Below are 16697 nucleotides of genomic sequence, written 5' to 3'. Positions count from 1 at the left end.
CAGAGGGAGTGGGAGAGACACAGAAAGGGAGGAAGGGGAGGAGGGCGAGAAACTGAGAGGAAAGGAAGGCAGAGAGGGTGGGAGGGAGAAGCAGAGAACTGAGGGAGACAGACAGAAGGCAAAGATGGTAGGGGGAGAAAGAGGAAGAGGAAGGGAGGGTAAGCTGGAAGAAAGAGAGGGAGATGGGCAGAGTAAGAGGAGGGAGGGAGGATGTTCTCCTTTTTCTCAGAGGCATAGAAAGAGAAGAGGCAGGAGGGGGCAGATTGGGGAGTGATGGCACCCCCAAGCCCCCTTCTAGGTAGGTCCTTTGGCTGGGGAGGGGCACGCATCCACAGCGGCTGCTTCTCCCACCATCCCAGCTAGAGTTGACCCCGCCTGCCAGTCACCTGCCAGAGCTATTTCTGGAATGTGGAATCTGGGTCAGACAGGGGGAGGGAGAAGGGGACAGCAGTAGTGGCACTGGCAGTGGGGAACTGGCCAGGCACATGTGGGTGGGTGGGCAGGAAGGCAGCTCCTCGCCCTGCCCATGCCCTGCTTGAGAGGGGCTCTCACTGCCTCAGAACTGCCGCTCCCCCACATCTACCCACTAGCCTGCACAAATGCCTCTGTGAGAGGGACAGAGCCTTCATGCCCCTCAGCAATGTGAGGGCTCAGAACAGCCCTAGGGGTGGGGACAGGACCTGATTGCTCACTCCTTGGAAACAGATGCTGAGGAGTAAGGGGGCAGCCTTCTGAGCAGGGGTGACCCTGCAAGGAGACAGTAGCTGGATGTGCAGTGGTGATGATGTGCCTGTGTGTGCTGGTGTTTGTCTGTGGAGGGAGTGATTTTGGACAGGCTCGCCATATATGGTTGTACAAGTTTTATACTGATCAAGGATGCCACATATCGGGGGCGGGGGGGGAGCCATTCACCACACAGACATAATTTAATTATATAATTATTATGACAAATTTCTGGCAAATGGAAGTAAAGGACCTTACTCCAATAAAAAGTGTGACATGACAGTTTTTCAACAGATGGCAGTTAAGTGTCTTAAGGAATGCCCTTTCTTTCTTTCTTTCTTTTTTTTTTTTTTGAGACAGAGTCTCGCTCTGTCACCCAGGCTGGAGTGCAGTGGCGCAATCTCGGCTCACTGCAACCTCTGCCTCCCGGGTTCAAGTGATTCTCCTGCCTCAGCCTCCCGAATAACTGGGATTATAGGTGCCCAGCTAATTTTTGTATTTTTAGTAGAGATGGGGTTTTGCCATGTTGGCCATTCTGGTCTCGAACTCCTGACCTCAGGTGATCCACCCGCCTCGGCCTCCCAAAGTGCTAGGATTACAAGTGTGAGCCACCACGCCCAGCCTCTTTTTTTCTTTTTCTTTTCTTTCTTTCTTTTTTTTTGAGATGGAGTCTCACTCTTATCGCCCAGGCTGGAGTGCAATGGCGTGATCCCAGCTCACTGCAACCTCCGCCTTCTGGGTTCAAGTGATTCTTCTGCCTCAACCTCCAGAGTAGCTGGGATTATAGGCGCCTGCCACCACGCCCAGCTAATTTTTGTATTTTTAGCAGAGACAGGGTTTCACCATGTTGGCCAGGCTGGTCTCGAACTCCTGACCTCAGGTGATCCACCCGCCTTGGCCTCCCAAAGTGTTGGGATCACAGGTGTGACCCACCATGCCACGCCTCTTTTTTCTTTTTTTAAAGACAGGGTCTCATTCTGTTACCCAGGCTGGAGTACAGTGGCATGATCATGGCTCACTGCAGCCCAACCTCCCAGGCTTAAGCAAATCCCACCTCAGCCTCCCAAGCAGCTGCGATCACCATGCCCAGCTAATGTTTTTATTTTGTAGAGATAGGTTCTCACTATGTTGCCCAGGCTGGTCTTGAACTCCTGGGCTCAAGTGATCCTCCCACCTTGGTCTCCCAAAGCATTGGGATTATGGGTATGAGCCACTGCACCCGCCTCTGTTTCTTTTTAGACAGGGTTTTGCTCTGTCACCCAGGCTGAAGTGCAGTGGCTAACTAAAAAAATTTTTTTGTAGAGACGGAGTCTCACTATGTTGCTGAGGCTGGTCTTGAACTTCTGGCCTCAAGAGATCCTCCCACCTCAGCCTCTGAAAGTGCTGGGATTATAGCACCATGCTCAGCACTGTACCTGGCCTGAGCTTGCTCCTTTTGGATGCATTTATTAAAGACTTACAAGACAAAGGAGCCAAGCATAGTGGCTCATGCCTGTAATCCCAGCACTTTGGGAGGCCAGGGCAGGTGTATCACTTGAGGTCAAGAGTTCGAAACCAGCCTGGCCAGCATGGTGAAACCCCCGTCTCTACTAAAAATACAAAAATTAGCCAGGCATGGTGGTGCATGCCTGCGGACCCAGATACTTGGGAGGCTGAGGCAGGAGAATGACTTGAACCTGGGAGGCGGAGGTTGTAGTTAGCCGAGATCATGCCGTTGCACTCCAGCCTGAGTGACAGAGGGAGACTCTGCCTCAAAAAAAAAAAAAAAAAAAAAAAAAAGACTTACACAAGAAAAAGGCCAAGCGCAGTGGCTCATGCCTGTAATCCCAGCACTTTGGGAGGCCAAGGTGGGTAGATCACCTGAGGTCAGACGTTCAAGACCAGCCTAGCCAACATGATGAAACCCCATCTTACTAAAAATACAAAAGTTAGCTGGGTATGGTGGCACACCCCTGTAATCCCATCTCCTTGGGAGGCTAAGGCAGGAGAATGGCTTGAATTCAGGAAGTAGAGATTGCAGTGAGTTGAGATCATGCACTTCAGCCTAGACAACAGAGCAAGACTGTCTTAAAAAAAAAAAAAAAAGATTTATAAGAAAAGGAGGAACTCGGCCGGGCGTGGTGGCTCAAGCTTGTAATCCCAGCACTTTGGGAGGCCGAGACGGGCGGATCACGAGGTCAGGAGATCGAGACCATCCTGGCTAACACAGTGAAACCCCGTCTCTACTAAAAAATACAAAAAACCTAGCCGGACGAGGTGGCGGGCGCCTGTAGTCCCAGCTACTCGGGAGGCTGAGGCAGGAGAATGGCGTGAACCCGGGAGGCAGAGTTTGCAGTAAGCTGAGATCCGGCCACTGCACTCCAGCCTGGGCGACAGAGCGAGACTCCATCTCAAAAAAAAAAAAAAAAAAAAAAAGGAGGAACTCAAAAGAAATAGCTAGGCCAAGTACCATGGCTCACACCTGTAATCCTAGTACTTTTACAAGGCCAAGGTGGGAGGATCACTTGAGCCCAGGAGTTCAAGACCAGCCTGGTAGAACATAAGGTGACCCCATCTCTACAAAAAATTTAAAAATTAGCCAGGCATGGTACTGCATGCCTCTGGTCCCAGGTATTCAGGAGGCTGAAGCAGGAGGATCACTTGAGCCCAGGGGGTCAAGGCTATGGTGAGCTATGACCATGCCACTGCACCCATGCTTGGGTGACACATGGAGATCCTGTCTGAAAAAGTAAAAAATAGCCGATCTTCAAGGAGTGTTTAGAGGAAAGGGAAGGAGACCAGAACTTGCTTAGTTGGAAAATAAATTTGTTTTTTTTTTTTTTTTTTTTTTTGAGACGGAGTCTCGCTCTGTCGCCCAGGCTGGAGTGCAGTGGCCGGATCTCAGCTCACTGCAAGCTCCGCCTCCCGGGTTTACGCCATTCTCTCGCCTCAGCCTCCCGAGTAGCTGGGACTACAGGCGCCCGCCATCTCGCCCGGCTAATTTTTTGTATATTTTAGTAGAGACGGGGTTTCACCGTGTTAGCCAGGATGGTCTCGATCTCCTGACCTCGTGATCCGCCCGTCTCGGCCTCCCAAAGTGCTGGGATTACAGGCTTGAGCCACCGCGCCCGGCCGGAAAATAAATTTGTCAACTCCAGCCCCTCCAGACAGTAAACCATTCTCAAATTAAGATACAGCTTAATTAGGCATGGTGGCTCACACCTGTAATTCTAGCACTTTGGGAGGCCGAGGCAGGCGGATCAACTGAGGTCAGGAGTTTGAGACCAGCCTGATCAACATGGAGAAACCCTATCTCTACTAAAAATACAAAATTAGCTGGGCGTGGTAGCGCATGCCTGTAATCCCAGCTACTTGGGAGGCTTGAGGCAGGAGAATTGCTTGAACCCAGGAGGCGGAGGTTGCGATGAGCTGAGATCGCGCCATTGTACTCCAGCCTGGGCAACAAGAGCAAAACTCAAAAAAAAAAAAAAAAAAAAAAAGATACATCCGCAGGGCAAAGATCAAACCAAGATCATGGCCAGTTAAGATGCAGTATGTGGCCGGTGCGGTGGCTCAAGCCTGTAATCCCAGCACTTTGGGAGGCCGAGACGGGCGGATCACGAGGTCAGGAGATCGAGACCATTCTGGCTAACACGGTGAAACCCCGTCTCTACTAAAAAAAAAAAAAACTAGCCGGACGAGGTGGCGGGCGCCTGTAGTCCCAGCTACTCGGGAGGCTGAGGCAGGAGAATGGCGTAAACCCGGGAGGCGGAGCTTGCAGTGAGCTGAGATCCGGCCACTGCACTCCAGCCTGGGCGACAGAGCGAGACTCCGTCCCAACAAAAAAAAAAAAAAAAAAAAAAAAAGATGCAGTATGTGCACAGGATCAAATCAAGGTGTGGTTATAATATCTCTTATTAACACTCTAAAAATAGTAGAGCCAGGCGTGGTAGCTCACACTTGTAATCCCAGCACTTTGTGAGGCCGAGGTGGGTGGATCACTTGAGGTCAGGAGTTCGACACCAGCCTGGCCAACATGGTGAAACCCTGTCTCTGCTAAAAATACAAAAATTAGCCAGGCATAGTGGCACACGCCTGTAGTCCCAGCTACTTGGGAGGCTGAGGCATGATAATTGCTTGAACCTGAGAGGTGGAGGTTGCAGTGAGCCAAGATCGCACCACTGCACTCCAGCCTGGGCAACAGAGAGAGAGACTGTCTCAATCAAGCAATCAATCAATCAATCAAGATACCAGGTAGCAGATGCTATTATCTGGTCAAAAGGGCCTACAAAAGCTTAAGGGCATGGTCCCACAGAAGCCCAAAGTAAGCATCAAGTCAAGAGAGAGGCATGACTCAAAAACAATTATGGGTGTGGCTTTTGGCACTTGAAATTACAAGGAATCAAATACATAGAAAACTCATCAAATGTTTGAGGTAAGTGCATGGGTAAGATTGACCAGCTTAGGCTAAAGGGAGTAAGACCATTCAAGATGCAAAAGACATCTAGTTCCCTAACTTTCTTTAGGAAGGAAGCAAGCTAAGAAAGGTGTTCCACTGCCCAAGACTATATTCTCCAAGTTCTCTTTAGAAGTGGCCAAAAATTCTGATGGAGAAATAAGTGCTTTCAGAGAGCAGAATCAAGAGCTGTGGAGAACAACAGACTAGAAAATCAACCCCAGGGAGAACTTGGACCTAATCAACAAATCTTAACGCATTTGCCCAACAGTTGCTCAGGACTTCAGAATTGCTGTGGATCAGTAAGTCTCTGAATCTCCATTTTCCTCTTTTCTGAACAGGAGTGTTAACTGCAGTTATCCTGTCCCTGTTTCACCAGTGTATGCTGTGTGGTTGGGGAGGGTTAGACTGTGGGGTAGAAAAGTAGTTTCTTTAAAAAATTAAGTCAATTGTTCAACAGAAGCCACATCCAGACCTGACATACATAGATCTTAAGAGTCTGATCCAATCTCATGATTTGATAAGATTTTTGGGGGTCTTGGGAATAAACATTTTCTACATGGAAAGGGCATAAGTAAATACAGTCAAGACAATGGATCATGGAGCACTGAATTGTTGACCCTGATTCTTTTTTTTTTTTTTTTGAGACGGAGTCTTGCTTTTGTTGCCCAGGCTGGAGTGCAATGGTGCAATCTCGGCTCACTGCAACCTCCACCTCCTGGGTTTAATTCTCCTGTCTCAGCCTCCCGAATAGCCGGAATTACAGGCAGGCACCACCATGCCTGGCTAATTTTTGTATTTTCAATAGAGATGGGGTTTCGCCATGTTGGCGAGGCCGGTCTCAAACTCCTGGCCTCAAGTGATCCACCCGCCTCGGCCTCCCAAAGTGCTGGGATTACAGGCATGAGCCACTGTGCCCAGCCAGAGCCTGATTCTTTACCCCCCCACCCGTGGCCACACCCTTTGCCATATGAATATAGTTTCCTACACAAAGGTGAGCAGGTACTTCTCCATCCCTTGTCTATAAGCTCAGTCATACGACTTGTGTTAGCCAATAGGATGTTAGCAGGTGTGACATGAGCAGAGGCCTTGAAATGTGCTTGGTTAGTTAGGCTTGCTCTTCTGTCTTCTGCCATCACCATAAGGAGAATATTCCCTGGCTAGACCACTGATCCCAGGAGGACCCTTTGGTCCCAGGAGGAGGATGAAAGACATGTGGAGCAGAACTGTCCCAACTGACAAACTTGGGAGAAAGAAATAAATGTGAATTGTTGTATTGTGCTGATTTTGTGGTTGTTTGTTACGCAGCATAATTGTAGCAAGAGCTGACCAATACAGGGACCCAGGCAATATTGGGACATGTAGCCCATCCCCTGTCTTCAGTCCATTCATAAGTGACTGGGGTTGGAAAAACTGGTGAGGGATAGTTTATTTGAAGAGAATTGCTAGGGGTGCTGTCTATCCCTCCAGGCCCACCTAATGCTTAGAGAACTTCGCATGGCTGTGAGGATATGGGAGATGTTATCCTTCACCCGAGGCCCCTTTGGAATTGTAGCAGTGTCTGGGACAGCCTGGGAGAGCTCTTCTGGATTTGGAGGACACAGAACCTGGGCCTCAGCTCCTATTTGGAGACCTTGAAGGTAGAGAGGCTGGTGGGGCTACCGGTAACAGCAGGACTGGAAGGAAGGCTATAACAGGCCAGTCTATACTTTCAGAGGCTGTAGCGGACCAGTCTATACTTTCAGAGTCCCATAAGGCAAAGGCCCTTGTTTTCAAATGCATTAAGTGGTCACCAAGAGGGAAAGTAGGGCTGGAGTTGTCTTCAAAGGATTCTCCCCAAGATGCCTGACTAGCAGAGCCAGGTGCCCTAGCAGAAAGAAGCTGAGTGGGGAGGAGGCAGACTGCCAGATGGAGAAGCTGAGGGGGAATAAGAAACAGTGAGGTGAAGGAAGATTGCCCATGCCGGGAAAGACAGCACTGGGGACCCTGCAGAGTGGGAGAAAGAGCCACCATGTGGCATCAGAGAGTCCCAATGCCAGACAACACCTCTCTGGCTACCATCCCTTCGCAAGTGTAGGAACCAGAAACAGACAGAGGTGAACAAGGAACAGAGAAGACACCGGCCGGGCGCGGTGGCTCATGCCGGGCGCGGTGGCTCAAGCCTGTAATCCCAGCACTTTGGGAGGCCGAGACGGGCGGATCACGAGGTCAGGAGATCGAGACCATCCTGGCTAACACGGTGAAACCCCGTCTCTACTAAAAATACAAAAAACTAGCCGGGCGAGGTGACGGGCGCCTGTAGTCCCAGCTACTCAGGAGGCTGAGGCAGGAGAATGGCGTAAACCCGGGAGGCGGAGCTTGCAGTGAGCTGAGATCCGGCCACTGCACTCCATCCCGGGCGACAGAGCAAGACTCCGTTTCAAAAAAAAAAAAAAAAAAGACACCGATCAGACCAGATTGGACCCTTACTAACTGAAAACGAGACTGTTCCTTAAAAATATTAAAAGTGACTGGAAAAGCTCAAGGATCTGCCCCAGATATAACCCATTGGCAGGGCAAGGAGACCAGAGAGGGTGCAACAGGCAATAGTGAGACAGTTGTTTCTTGCTCTGCCTCCTGCAAATAGAAGTTCATTCAGTCAATAAATTGGTTACCTATGTATAGAATATCTATGGGATTCAAGTTCATTTATTTACATCAAACACGGGTTGAGCACTTGAAGCAGTGCCTCTCTTCCTACAACAATCCAACCCCAATTGCTTTTTTATTTTTTTCTTTGAGACAAGGTCTCGCTCTGTCACCCAGGCTGGAGCGCAGTGGCTCGATCTTGGCTCATTGCAACCTCTGCCTCCCGGATTCAAGCGATTCTCATACCTCAGCCTCCCGAGTAGCTAGAACTACAGGCATGTACCACCACACCTGGGTAATTTTTGTATGTTTAGTAGAGACGGCGTTTCGCCATGTTGGCCACGCGGGTCTCAAACTCCTGACCTCAAGTGATCTGCCTACCTTGGCTTCCCAAAGTGCTGGGATTATAGGCATGAGCCACCACGCCCAGCCCCCAATTGCTTTTGATTTTCAGGAAGCTCAGAGTGAAGTCTGAGAACCAATAATAACAGCTACCACTTACCAAGCTCCTACCACAAGCAAGTCCCTGCCTAAACACGTCCGGTGCACAATATTATTTCATCTCCTTAAGAGCTCCCTGGGGTCTGGCGTATGCCCTCAATTTATACATGGAGAAACTGAGGCTCAGGGAGGAGAACTAGCTTGCCAGAGTAAGCTCAAACCTCTCTCTACTATTGATAAACAATAAATTGTGCTGTTTTTCCTTGGTTTTGATTTTCTATTATTATTATTTTGAGACAAGGTCTCACTCTGTCTCCTAGGCTGAAGTGCAGTGGTATGAACATAGCTCACTTCACCTTTGATCTCCTGGGCTCAGATGACCCTCCTGCTTCAGCCTCCAGAGTAGCGAGGACCACAGATATATGCCAACCCGACCAGCTAATTTTTTATTTTTTTAGAGTCCAGGTTTCATCATGTTGCCCAGGCTGGTCTCCAACTCCTAGGCTCAAGTGATCTGCCTCGGCCTCCCAAAGTGTTGGGATTATAGCTGTGAGCCACTGCGCCCAGCTAATTTTCAATTATTTCTTTTTATTTTTTTGACCATCTTAATAATACTTAATAAGGTATACATGTGCCATGGTGGTTTGCTGTACCTATCAACCCGTCATCTAGGTTTTAAACCCTGCATGCATTAGGTATTTGTCCTAATGCTCTCCCTCACCTTGTCTCCCACCACCCCCTCCGACAGGCCCTGGTGTGTGATGTTCCCCTCCCTGTGTCCATGTGTTCTCATTGTTTACCTCCCACTTATGAGTGAGAACATGCAATTTTCTATTATTTCATGGCTTGCTCAGTTATACGGGGTCCCCTTTCTTCTCTGATCACATATGGGTTATCTCCAGATGATTTAGAACAAGAATCCAGGGCCAGGCGTGGTGGCTCATGCCTATAATCCCAGCACTTTGAGAGGCCACGATGAGCAGATCCCTTAAGGTCAGAAGTTCAAGACCAGCCTGGTCAACATGGTGAAATCCCATCTCTATTAAAAATACAAAAATTAGCCAGGCATGGTGGCACGTGCCTGTAATTCCAGCTACTTGGGAGGCTGAAGAATGAGAATTGCTTGAACCTGGGAGGCAAAGGTTTCAGTTAGCCAAGATCATGCCACTGCACTCCAGCCTGGGTACAGAGTGAGACTCTGTCTCATCATCATCAACAACAACAACAACAACAACAACAACAACAACAAACACCCAAGAATCCAGAAGGTATTCCCTGATTGTGTATATGAGAGAAGCCTATAAACGCATCCCTTTGAGAAGGCTCAGTGCAGACCCCACCCTCACAGCAGGCTTCTCTCCAGGTTCCAACCTCCCTACAGGTTTGCCTACCTGAACTAATTCCAAGAGGCAGGTCAAGCTTCAGGAAGCCCTGGCTACAGCAGGTGGCTGCTCTAAGCCAATGAGCAACCAAGTACCCCACAAGCTCCAGCCCCCTCCAATACCTCCCACACCCCCCAAGGATGGCATCTGCCTCTGGGACCCCCATTTGAGCTCCAGTGGCCAATTGGCTGGAAGTTCAGCTCCAAGGTCTCCTGCTTTTGCTCCCAACCATCCCCCTGGTGCAGGCCAGCCCGAGACAGATTCCTCCCTGTATCCTCCCAGGCTGGCCCACCAGGCATGGTCCTTAGCGTCCCCTTGAAAAGAAAAAAAAACCCTTCCCTCATCACAGTACTCACTCGGAAGTGTGCGACTATTGCTGAGGCTGCCGGTACTGGGCGGTGGGGAGAGGGACTGCAGGGAGACACTGTCCTCCTCCTGCGAGCAGCCTGCCTGGATGGCACGCAGGTAGCTGTGGCTGCGGGAGCGGAAGTAGCTGGGCAGTGGCAAGTCAAGCGTCTCTGCCGCTGTGGACTCTGCTTCACTGCAGGCTGACTCGCAGGCTGCCTCATACTGGTCACTCAGCTCTGCCTCCCGTACCTGTCCAGGCAAAGGCAGGCATGAGGGGCTGGCTATCTTGCCCATGATGGGGGGAGAGGTTCTTGGTGGTGGGCTCAGGGCAGGGCTGGACAGTCTGTGAGGTCTGACCTCAGCCCACCCAGCTCCATCTCACTCAGGGTATGTGATGGGCAGATGGAGCCCTTAAGAAAGAAACAGCCCCACCTCTCTGGGCCTCAATCTTCCCATCTCTATAATGAGAGCAAAGTTGGAATATCTCAGGATATTAACTCTGTGATAAAAATCAGGGTCCAAACTGATTAATAGATTTTAAGGGCACATCTGAATTTAGTGTGAAAGACTAATTATAATCTAATTATAATCTAATTATATAATTATAATCTAATTATAATCATTGCTAATTATAATCAATTAGCAATGTCTGTCCTGAATGTTGGAATGGGGGTGGCAGTAGTATGCTGGATATTTACCATCTTATGGTCCAATCCCTTTATTTTACAAGGAAAGAAACCAAGGGTCAGTGAAGGGAAGACATTTGCCACAGGTACCCGGTGAGGAAGTGGCAGAACCAACACTCCAAATATGTATTTAAGGAAAATTAATCTCGCCCTGGTATACAGAATGGATGTTGGGAAAGGGGTCTGGAATGGAGACAGAGGCCAGAGATGAAGCTGAAGCAATTGTCTGGTGGGAGAAGATAAAACTGGAGTGAGGGTAGTTGCAGTGAGGATTGATTAATGATGTCTGTCATGGACAGTATGGAAAATGGTGATGTGTATGCTATTTGCTATCTTACATCTAGTTCAACTTTGTGTAGATGGTTCCTAAGTATTTCTCCAGAAATGACTGTCTAGGACCCTGCAAATCTGAAGCCAAGGGTGTGGGCCTTGAGGGGCGTCACCATGTACATACTCTTTGAGGGTTCTAGAAGGGCTATCTGACCCATGTCTCAGGCCATGTTGGTAACTGAAGACCACAGAGGATAAGCTGGGGAGTCAGTTGGCCAAAGATGTGGACATCCTGGGGGTTGGCCTGGGCCAGAGGGGGAGGGGGCACAAGCTGACTGACCATGTGGAGGAAAAGATTGATCTGGGCCTGGGTCCAGCTGTGTCCCACCCAGCTGTGTAACCTCAGGCCATCACTATCTTCTCTGGGTTAGTTTCTCCTCATCTATGTGAAATAGATGCTCATGTTCTCATCTGAGACTGCATCAGGTCAAACAATTAGATGGGTGTTCACCCAATTTGGAGGGTGAATGGAAAGTTCTAAATCTGTGCTTTTTTTTTTTTTTTTTTGAGATGGAATCTTGCTCTGTCTCCCAGGCTGGAGTGCAGTGGCGCGATCTCGGCTCACTGCAACCTCCACCTCCCGGGTTCAAGAAATTCTTCTGCCTCGGCCTTCTGAGTAGCTGGGACTACAGGTGTGTGCCACCATGCCTGGCTAATTTTTGTATTTTTAGTAGTGATGGGGTTTCACCATGTTGGCCAGGCTGGTCTCAAACTCCTGACCTCGTGATCTGCCTGCCTTGGCCTCCTAAAGTGCTGGGATTACAGGCATGAGCCACTGCACCTGGCCAAATCTGTGCATTTCAATATGGCAGCCACAAGCCATGTATGGCTATTTAGGTTTAAATTAATTAAAATTCAGCCTGGGTAACATAGTGGAACCCCAGCTCTACAAAAGAAATTAAAAATATAAAAATTAGCCAGGTGCGGTAGCATGTACCTCAAGTCCCAGTTACTTGAGCCCAGGAGTTCCAGGCTGCAGTGAACTATGATCGTGACACTGCACTCCAGCCTGGGAGACAAAGCAAGATCCTGTCTCTAAAAAAATTTAAAAATGATAATAATGATTGATTAGGCCACGTGTGGTAGCTCATGCCTGTAATCCCAGCACTTTGGGAGGCCAAGGTGGGTAGATCACTTGAGGTCAGGAGTTTGAGACCAGCCTGGCCAACATGGCGAAACCCTGTCTCTATTAAAAATCTCAAAATTGGCTGAGCGTGGTGGCACATGCCTGTGGTGCCAGCTACTTGGGAGGCTGAAGCAGGAGAATCACTTGAACCCTGGAGGGGGAGGTTGCAGTGAGCTGAGACTGGGCAACTGCACTCCAGCCTGGGTGATAAAACGAGACTCTGCCTCAAAAAAAATTTTTTTTTGATTAAAATTAAATAAAGTTCCATAGTCACAGGAGCCATATTTGACTTGCTCAAGACCACAGGTAAGCCAGACACAGTGGCTCATGCCTGTAATCTCAGCACTTTGCGGGGCTGATGTGGGAGGATCACTTGAGTTCACGAGTTTGAAACCAGCCTGGGCAACATAGCGAGACCCTGTCTCTAATAAAAAATTAGCCAGGGATGGTGGCACGTGCCTGTAGTCCCAGCTACTCAGGATGTTGAGGTGGGAGGATCACCTGAGCCTGGGAGGTCAAGGCTGCAGTGAACCATGATTGCACCACTGCACTCAGCGTGGGTGACAGAGTGAGACCCTATCTCAAAAATAAGTAAATAAAGTCACATATAGCTAGTGGCTACCTTATTGGACAGTGTGGATTATAGAACATTTCCATCATTACAGAAAGTTCTACTGTATAGTACTGATAAATTAAAACATAGGCCATGTGGCAAACCCAAAATTCACTCAGAAGGAGTGTTAAAGAGATAGGTGCTTCTCCTCCAAAACTGCATCCTGAAGTTATGAAGAGACCCTCATGACTACCGGGGGCATGAGGTCTTGCTTTGGGATCACACAGGAACCACATGGCTCTGGAACTAGACTGCCACAGGTCCAACCCTTGGCCCGTCATTTCCTCGCAGTATGAACGTGGGCAAGTCACTTAATTGCTTTGTGTCTCAGTTTCCCCACCTATAAAATGGGGCTATAGTCCCCATTTCACAGGGTTGTGGTAAAAATGAAATTAGAGAATTTATATCACAGGCTTAGGATAGAGTCCAAGAGAGTATGCACTTAGTAACCTCTACCCACGAATACAGGTGACTCTGTGGAGTCTGTCGATGTTGGTTAAGATGCTCTTGAGCCATCAGAGGCGAGACCAGCTGGTCAGTGCTGCTGGTGTGTGTATCACTGAGGACTTACTGTGTAGCGGGCACTGTCCTGGGGGCTTTGTATGTTAATACATCACATCCTTACCACTCGCCTATTAAAGGTGGATGGGGAAGAGGTGGCTTGGCCCACTGTGGGCTCTTTAAACAACTTCTTGAATCATGTGTTCAGGAGGAACACACAGCTCCTGTGACATGGGGGAGAGGGACACACGGGGTATCCATGGCTGGAATCAGTAGCTGGAGGTCTAGTCCTAGTTTTGCCCCTGTGGGTTGTGTGGCCTTGCACAAGTCCCTTACACCCTCCTGGCTCAAAGTGGGGTTGATCTCAGAGTACCTTTCCTGCCCCTGGTTTTTGGTCTTTGGCCTGGGAGGGAGGAGAGGGACACTTCCAGAGGCAGGAAAGGAGTGTCTGGGAGGTGGTGCCCTTAGGGCAGCCAGACAGTGCTGTGAGCAGCATAACCTCGCCAACCTGTGTGAAGCTGGAAAGTCTCCACACTCACTCCAACACCCCAGCATCCTTAAATGTCCTCCTGGGGCTCCAGAAAGGAGAAAAGCCAAGGGATCTGGGGGCTGGGACCTGGAAGCTAATATCACCAGCCACCAGCCCCTGACCTGTCCAACTTCAACAGTCTCCCTAGGCCTGACCCAGGCTTTGTGGGAGGAGAGAGAAGGGCAGGAGTCCTGGAGTTATTTCTTGCCCCATCCACAGCACCTAGCTCATTCTTCCCCATCTTCAAAAGGAGGAAACTGAGGCACACAGAGGTGAAGCAATAAGGGCAGGGAGTGGAGGGTCAAGACACCAATGTGAGCCTAAACTCCATCCATTGGAAGTGGATTTCCTGGTGATGGCTCTGCTTGTACCCGCCTGGACTGGGTGCTGGGACCACTCAGAGGGCAGGCCTAAGACCCAGACCTACACTTTGGGGTGGAAGAGAAGGGCAAGCATACTGACCTGCTGCTCATGGCCAAACAACTGGGGGATCAGGGAGGCCTGTCCAAAAATCTGCAGGAAAGAGAGGGTGAGGGTTATGGGGGGACCAGGGCTGGGGCTGGGGTCGGGGATTCAGGGTCAGTTGCAAGGAAACTTGAAGCTGGCTGGTCTAACCTCCTCCCCACACTGGCTGGGACCCAGCTGCTAGGAGGTCTCACTTGGCTTCTTCCAGGGATGAGAGGCTCACTCCTTCTGGGGCTGGGCATTACTGAGGACTTATAATCTGCTGTTTAAAAGTCCTTCTTGACCAGGCGCAGTGGCTCATGCCTGTAATCCCAGCACTCTGGGAGGCCAAGGTGGGCAGATCATCTGAGGTCGGCAGTTCAAGACCAGCCTGACCAATATGGAGAAACCCCATCTCTACTAAAAATACAAAATTAGCCAGGCATGGTAGCACATGCCTGTGGGAGTTACTAGGGAGGCTGAGGCAGGAGAATCACTTGAACCCAGGAGGCAGAGGTTTCGGTGAGCCGAGATCACGCCATCGTACTCCAGCCTGGGCAACAAGAGCGAAACTCCGTCTCAAAATAAACAAACAAACAAATAAAATAAAAGTTCTTCTTTAGGTCTAGCCCCTGTGACCATGTATCCTCTGTCTGCTGCCTCTCATCTGGCAGGCAGCCCACCTGGAGATACAGATTAGGGATGGAGCCCAGAGCCTGCTCTTCCCCAGCCTAGGATATCTCTGACTTTGGGGCCAAATGTGTGGCTTGGGTCACTCAAGCTTCTAGGGGTGAGGCTGTGAGGGGTCAGAGGATCCTGGACTAGGAGAGAACTGGGACTGGGCAGTGGGTGGTGGGTGAGACCTGCTGCTGCCCCCAGCCTGGCTGATTCATAAGCCTTTTTGTGCAGTTAAAGGGCAAAGGTGTCCCAGGTGCCAGGCCCAGGCCTGGGTGGAGATGGGATGTGTAGAGGGACAGACAGACACAGAGAGAGACATGGAGATGGAGACACACTGGAGAGAATCAGAGAAAAATGTGAATGAGGGAAGAGAGAGAAAAAAAACAGACGGAGACAGACACAGACAGGAAGACTGAGATGAGAAAACGTGGTGGGATGGGAGAGACAGGGAGGGATGCCGTCCATTCAGCAAACACCTACTGAGCATCTGCCCTGTGCCAGGCACTGTGCCAGGCACTGGGGACACTGCAGTGAACAAGACAGCAAGGCCCCCGCCCCCAGGAGATCCTAGTTTTAAGAGGGAAACAGACATTAAGTAAATAAGCAAACGATTCTAGTTCCAGGCAGTGTCAGTTAAGCAGGGTAAAGGAACAGCGCCTGGGAGGGCTACTTTAGACAGAGTGATCACAGGCAGCCTCTCTGAGGAGGTGACATTTGAGCAGAGACCTGAAACACGAGGAGCCAGCTGTGCAAAGATTTGAGAAGAGGAAACAGCAAATGCGGAGGGCCTGGAGCAGATTGATGTGGCACGCTCCTATATAAGAAGCAGAAAGGAGGCCAGTGTGGCTGGAGCAGGGCAAGAGGCAGGGTCCAACAGGGAGGCAGGGCCTAGGTCTTACAGGGCTTCACAGGTCCAAGTAAGGACTCTGGCTTTCCCTCTGTGGGAGGTGGGAGACAAGGGAGGGTCTTGAGCAGGGGTGTGGCTTTGACAGCTCCATGTGGCCACTAAGTATGGATTGGAGGACAGCAGTTCAGGTGTGACTTGGTGGAGTCTGGATGAGGGGGGCAGGGGCAGGGGGTTCCCTGGGCTGGGGCACTCTACCCCTCCCCATGTCTGAGGGGCTGGGGAAGGAGTTTGGCTAGGCCAGGAATAATGGAGTTGTGAGGAGTCAGGGTCCCAAAACTTTCTAAGCAGTCCTTTAACCCTGGTTCTGGGCCTGCGCACAGTGGCCTATTCCTGCTGAAGGGGGCTGGACTCGCACCTGGCTGCCCCACTGCCTAACTGCTACCACTAGCAGGCGTCTGCCTTCTCGGGGGGCTCATCTCCCCATCCACACAATGCGGGGTGCCTTTTGGTTCTGACTGGTTCTCCCTTTGCAAACCCTAAAGTGCTGAGTACATGGCAGGAGCTGAGGTCCAGGTCTGGGTTGGACAGCCCCAGATCCCTGCCCAACGTTGCCTTCTCCTAGCTGCATGACCTCACCTCTCTGAGCCTCAGTTGCCTCACCTATGAAATGGGAATATGGATAACAAGACCACCTTTGGGGGTGGTTAAGGGCTCAAGGAGCTGATGGTTGAGAGGGTGGCATGCAAATTCAACGTGTAGCACAGCGTGCTCCTCACTGACACAGGCAGAGCTGGTTGTGCCTGGAAGCACAACTGCCCACTGAGTAGGTGGGCACAGAGGTCCAAAGTAGAGCAGTCACTTGCTGGAGGCCACACAAGATGCTAATAATAACCAGAAAGGCAGCTACCCTCTGCTGAGCACACCGCCTTCACAATCCCACTTATGCCCCTCAACAGCCCCCAAATAGAAATGCTCACCTTCCTCTG

General features: G+C 50.2%; 1 protein-coding gene across 2 annotated transcripts in view; it reads right to left on the bottom strand.

Moving 5' to 3' along the window:
- Positions 1-16697, bottom strand: part of DLGAP4 (DLG associated protein 4) — a 171977-nt gene that overhangs the window by 79372 nt on the left and 75908 nt on the right. For both annotated transcript variants that reach the window (XM_033186310.1, XM_033186311.1), the window contains exons 5-6: positions 14205-14255; positions 9966-10206 (exon numbers count right to left, since the gene is read on the bottom strand). In XM_033186310.1, the coding sequence (XP_033042201.1) occupies positions 9966-10206; positions 14205-14255 (292 nt within the window). The remainder of the gene's footprint in view (positions 1-9965; positions 10207-14204; positions 14256-16697) is intronic.

The sequence above is a fragment of the Trachypithecus francoisi genome, unplaced genomic scaffold, assembly GCF_009764315.1.
Source record: "Trachypithecus francoisi isolate TF-2019V2 unplaced genomic scaffold, Tfra_2.0 Lachesis_group21, whole genome shotgun sequence".
Classification (NCBI taxonomy): Eukaryota; Metazoa; Chordata; class Mammalia; order Primates; family Cercopithecidae; genus Trachypithecus; species Trachypithecus francoisi.
This window is presented reverse-complemented; position numbering and strand designations above follow the sequence as displayed.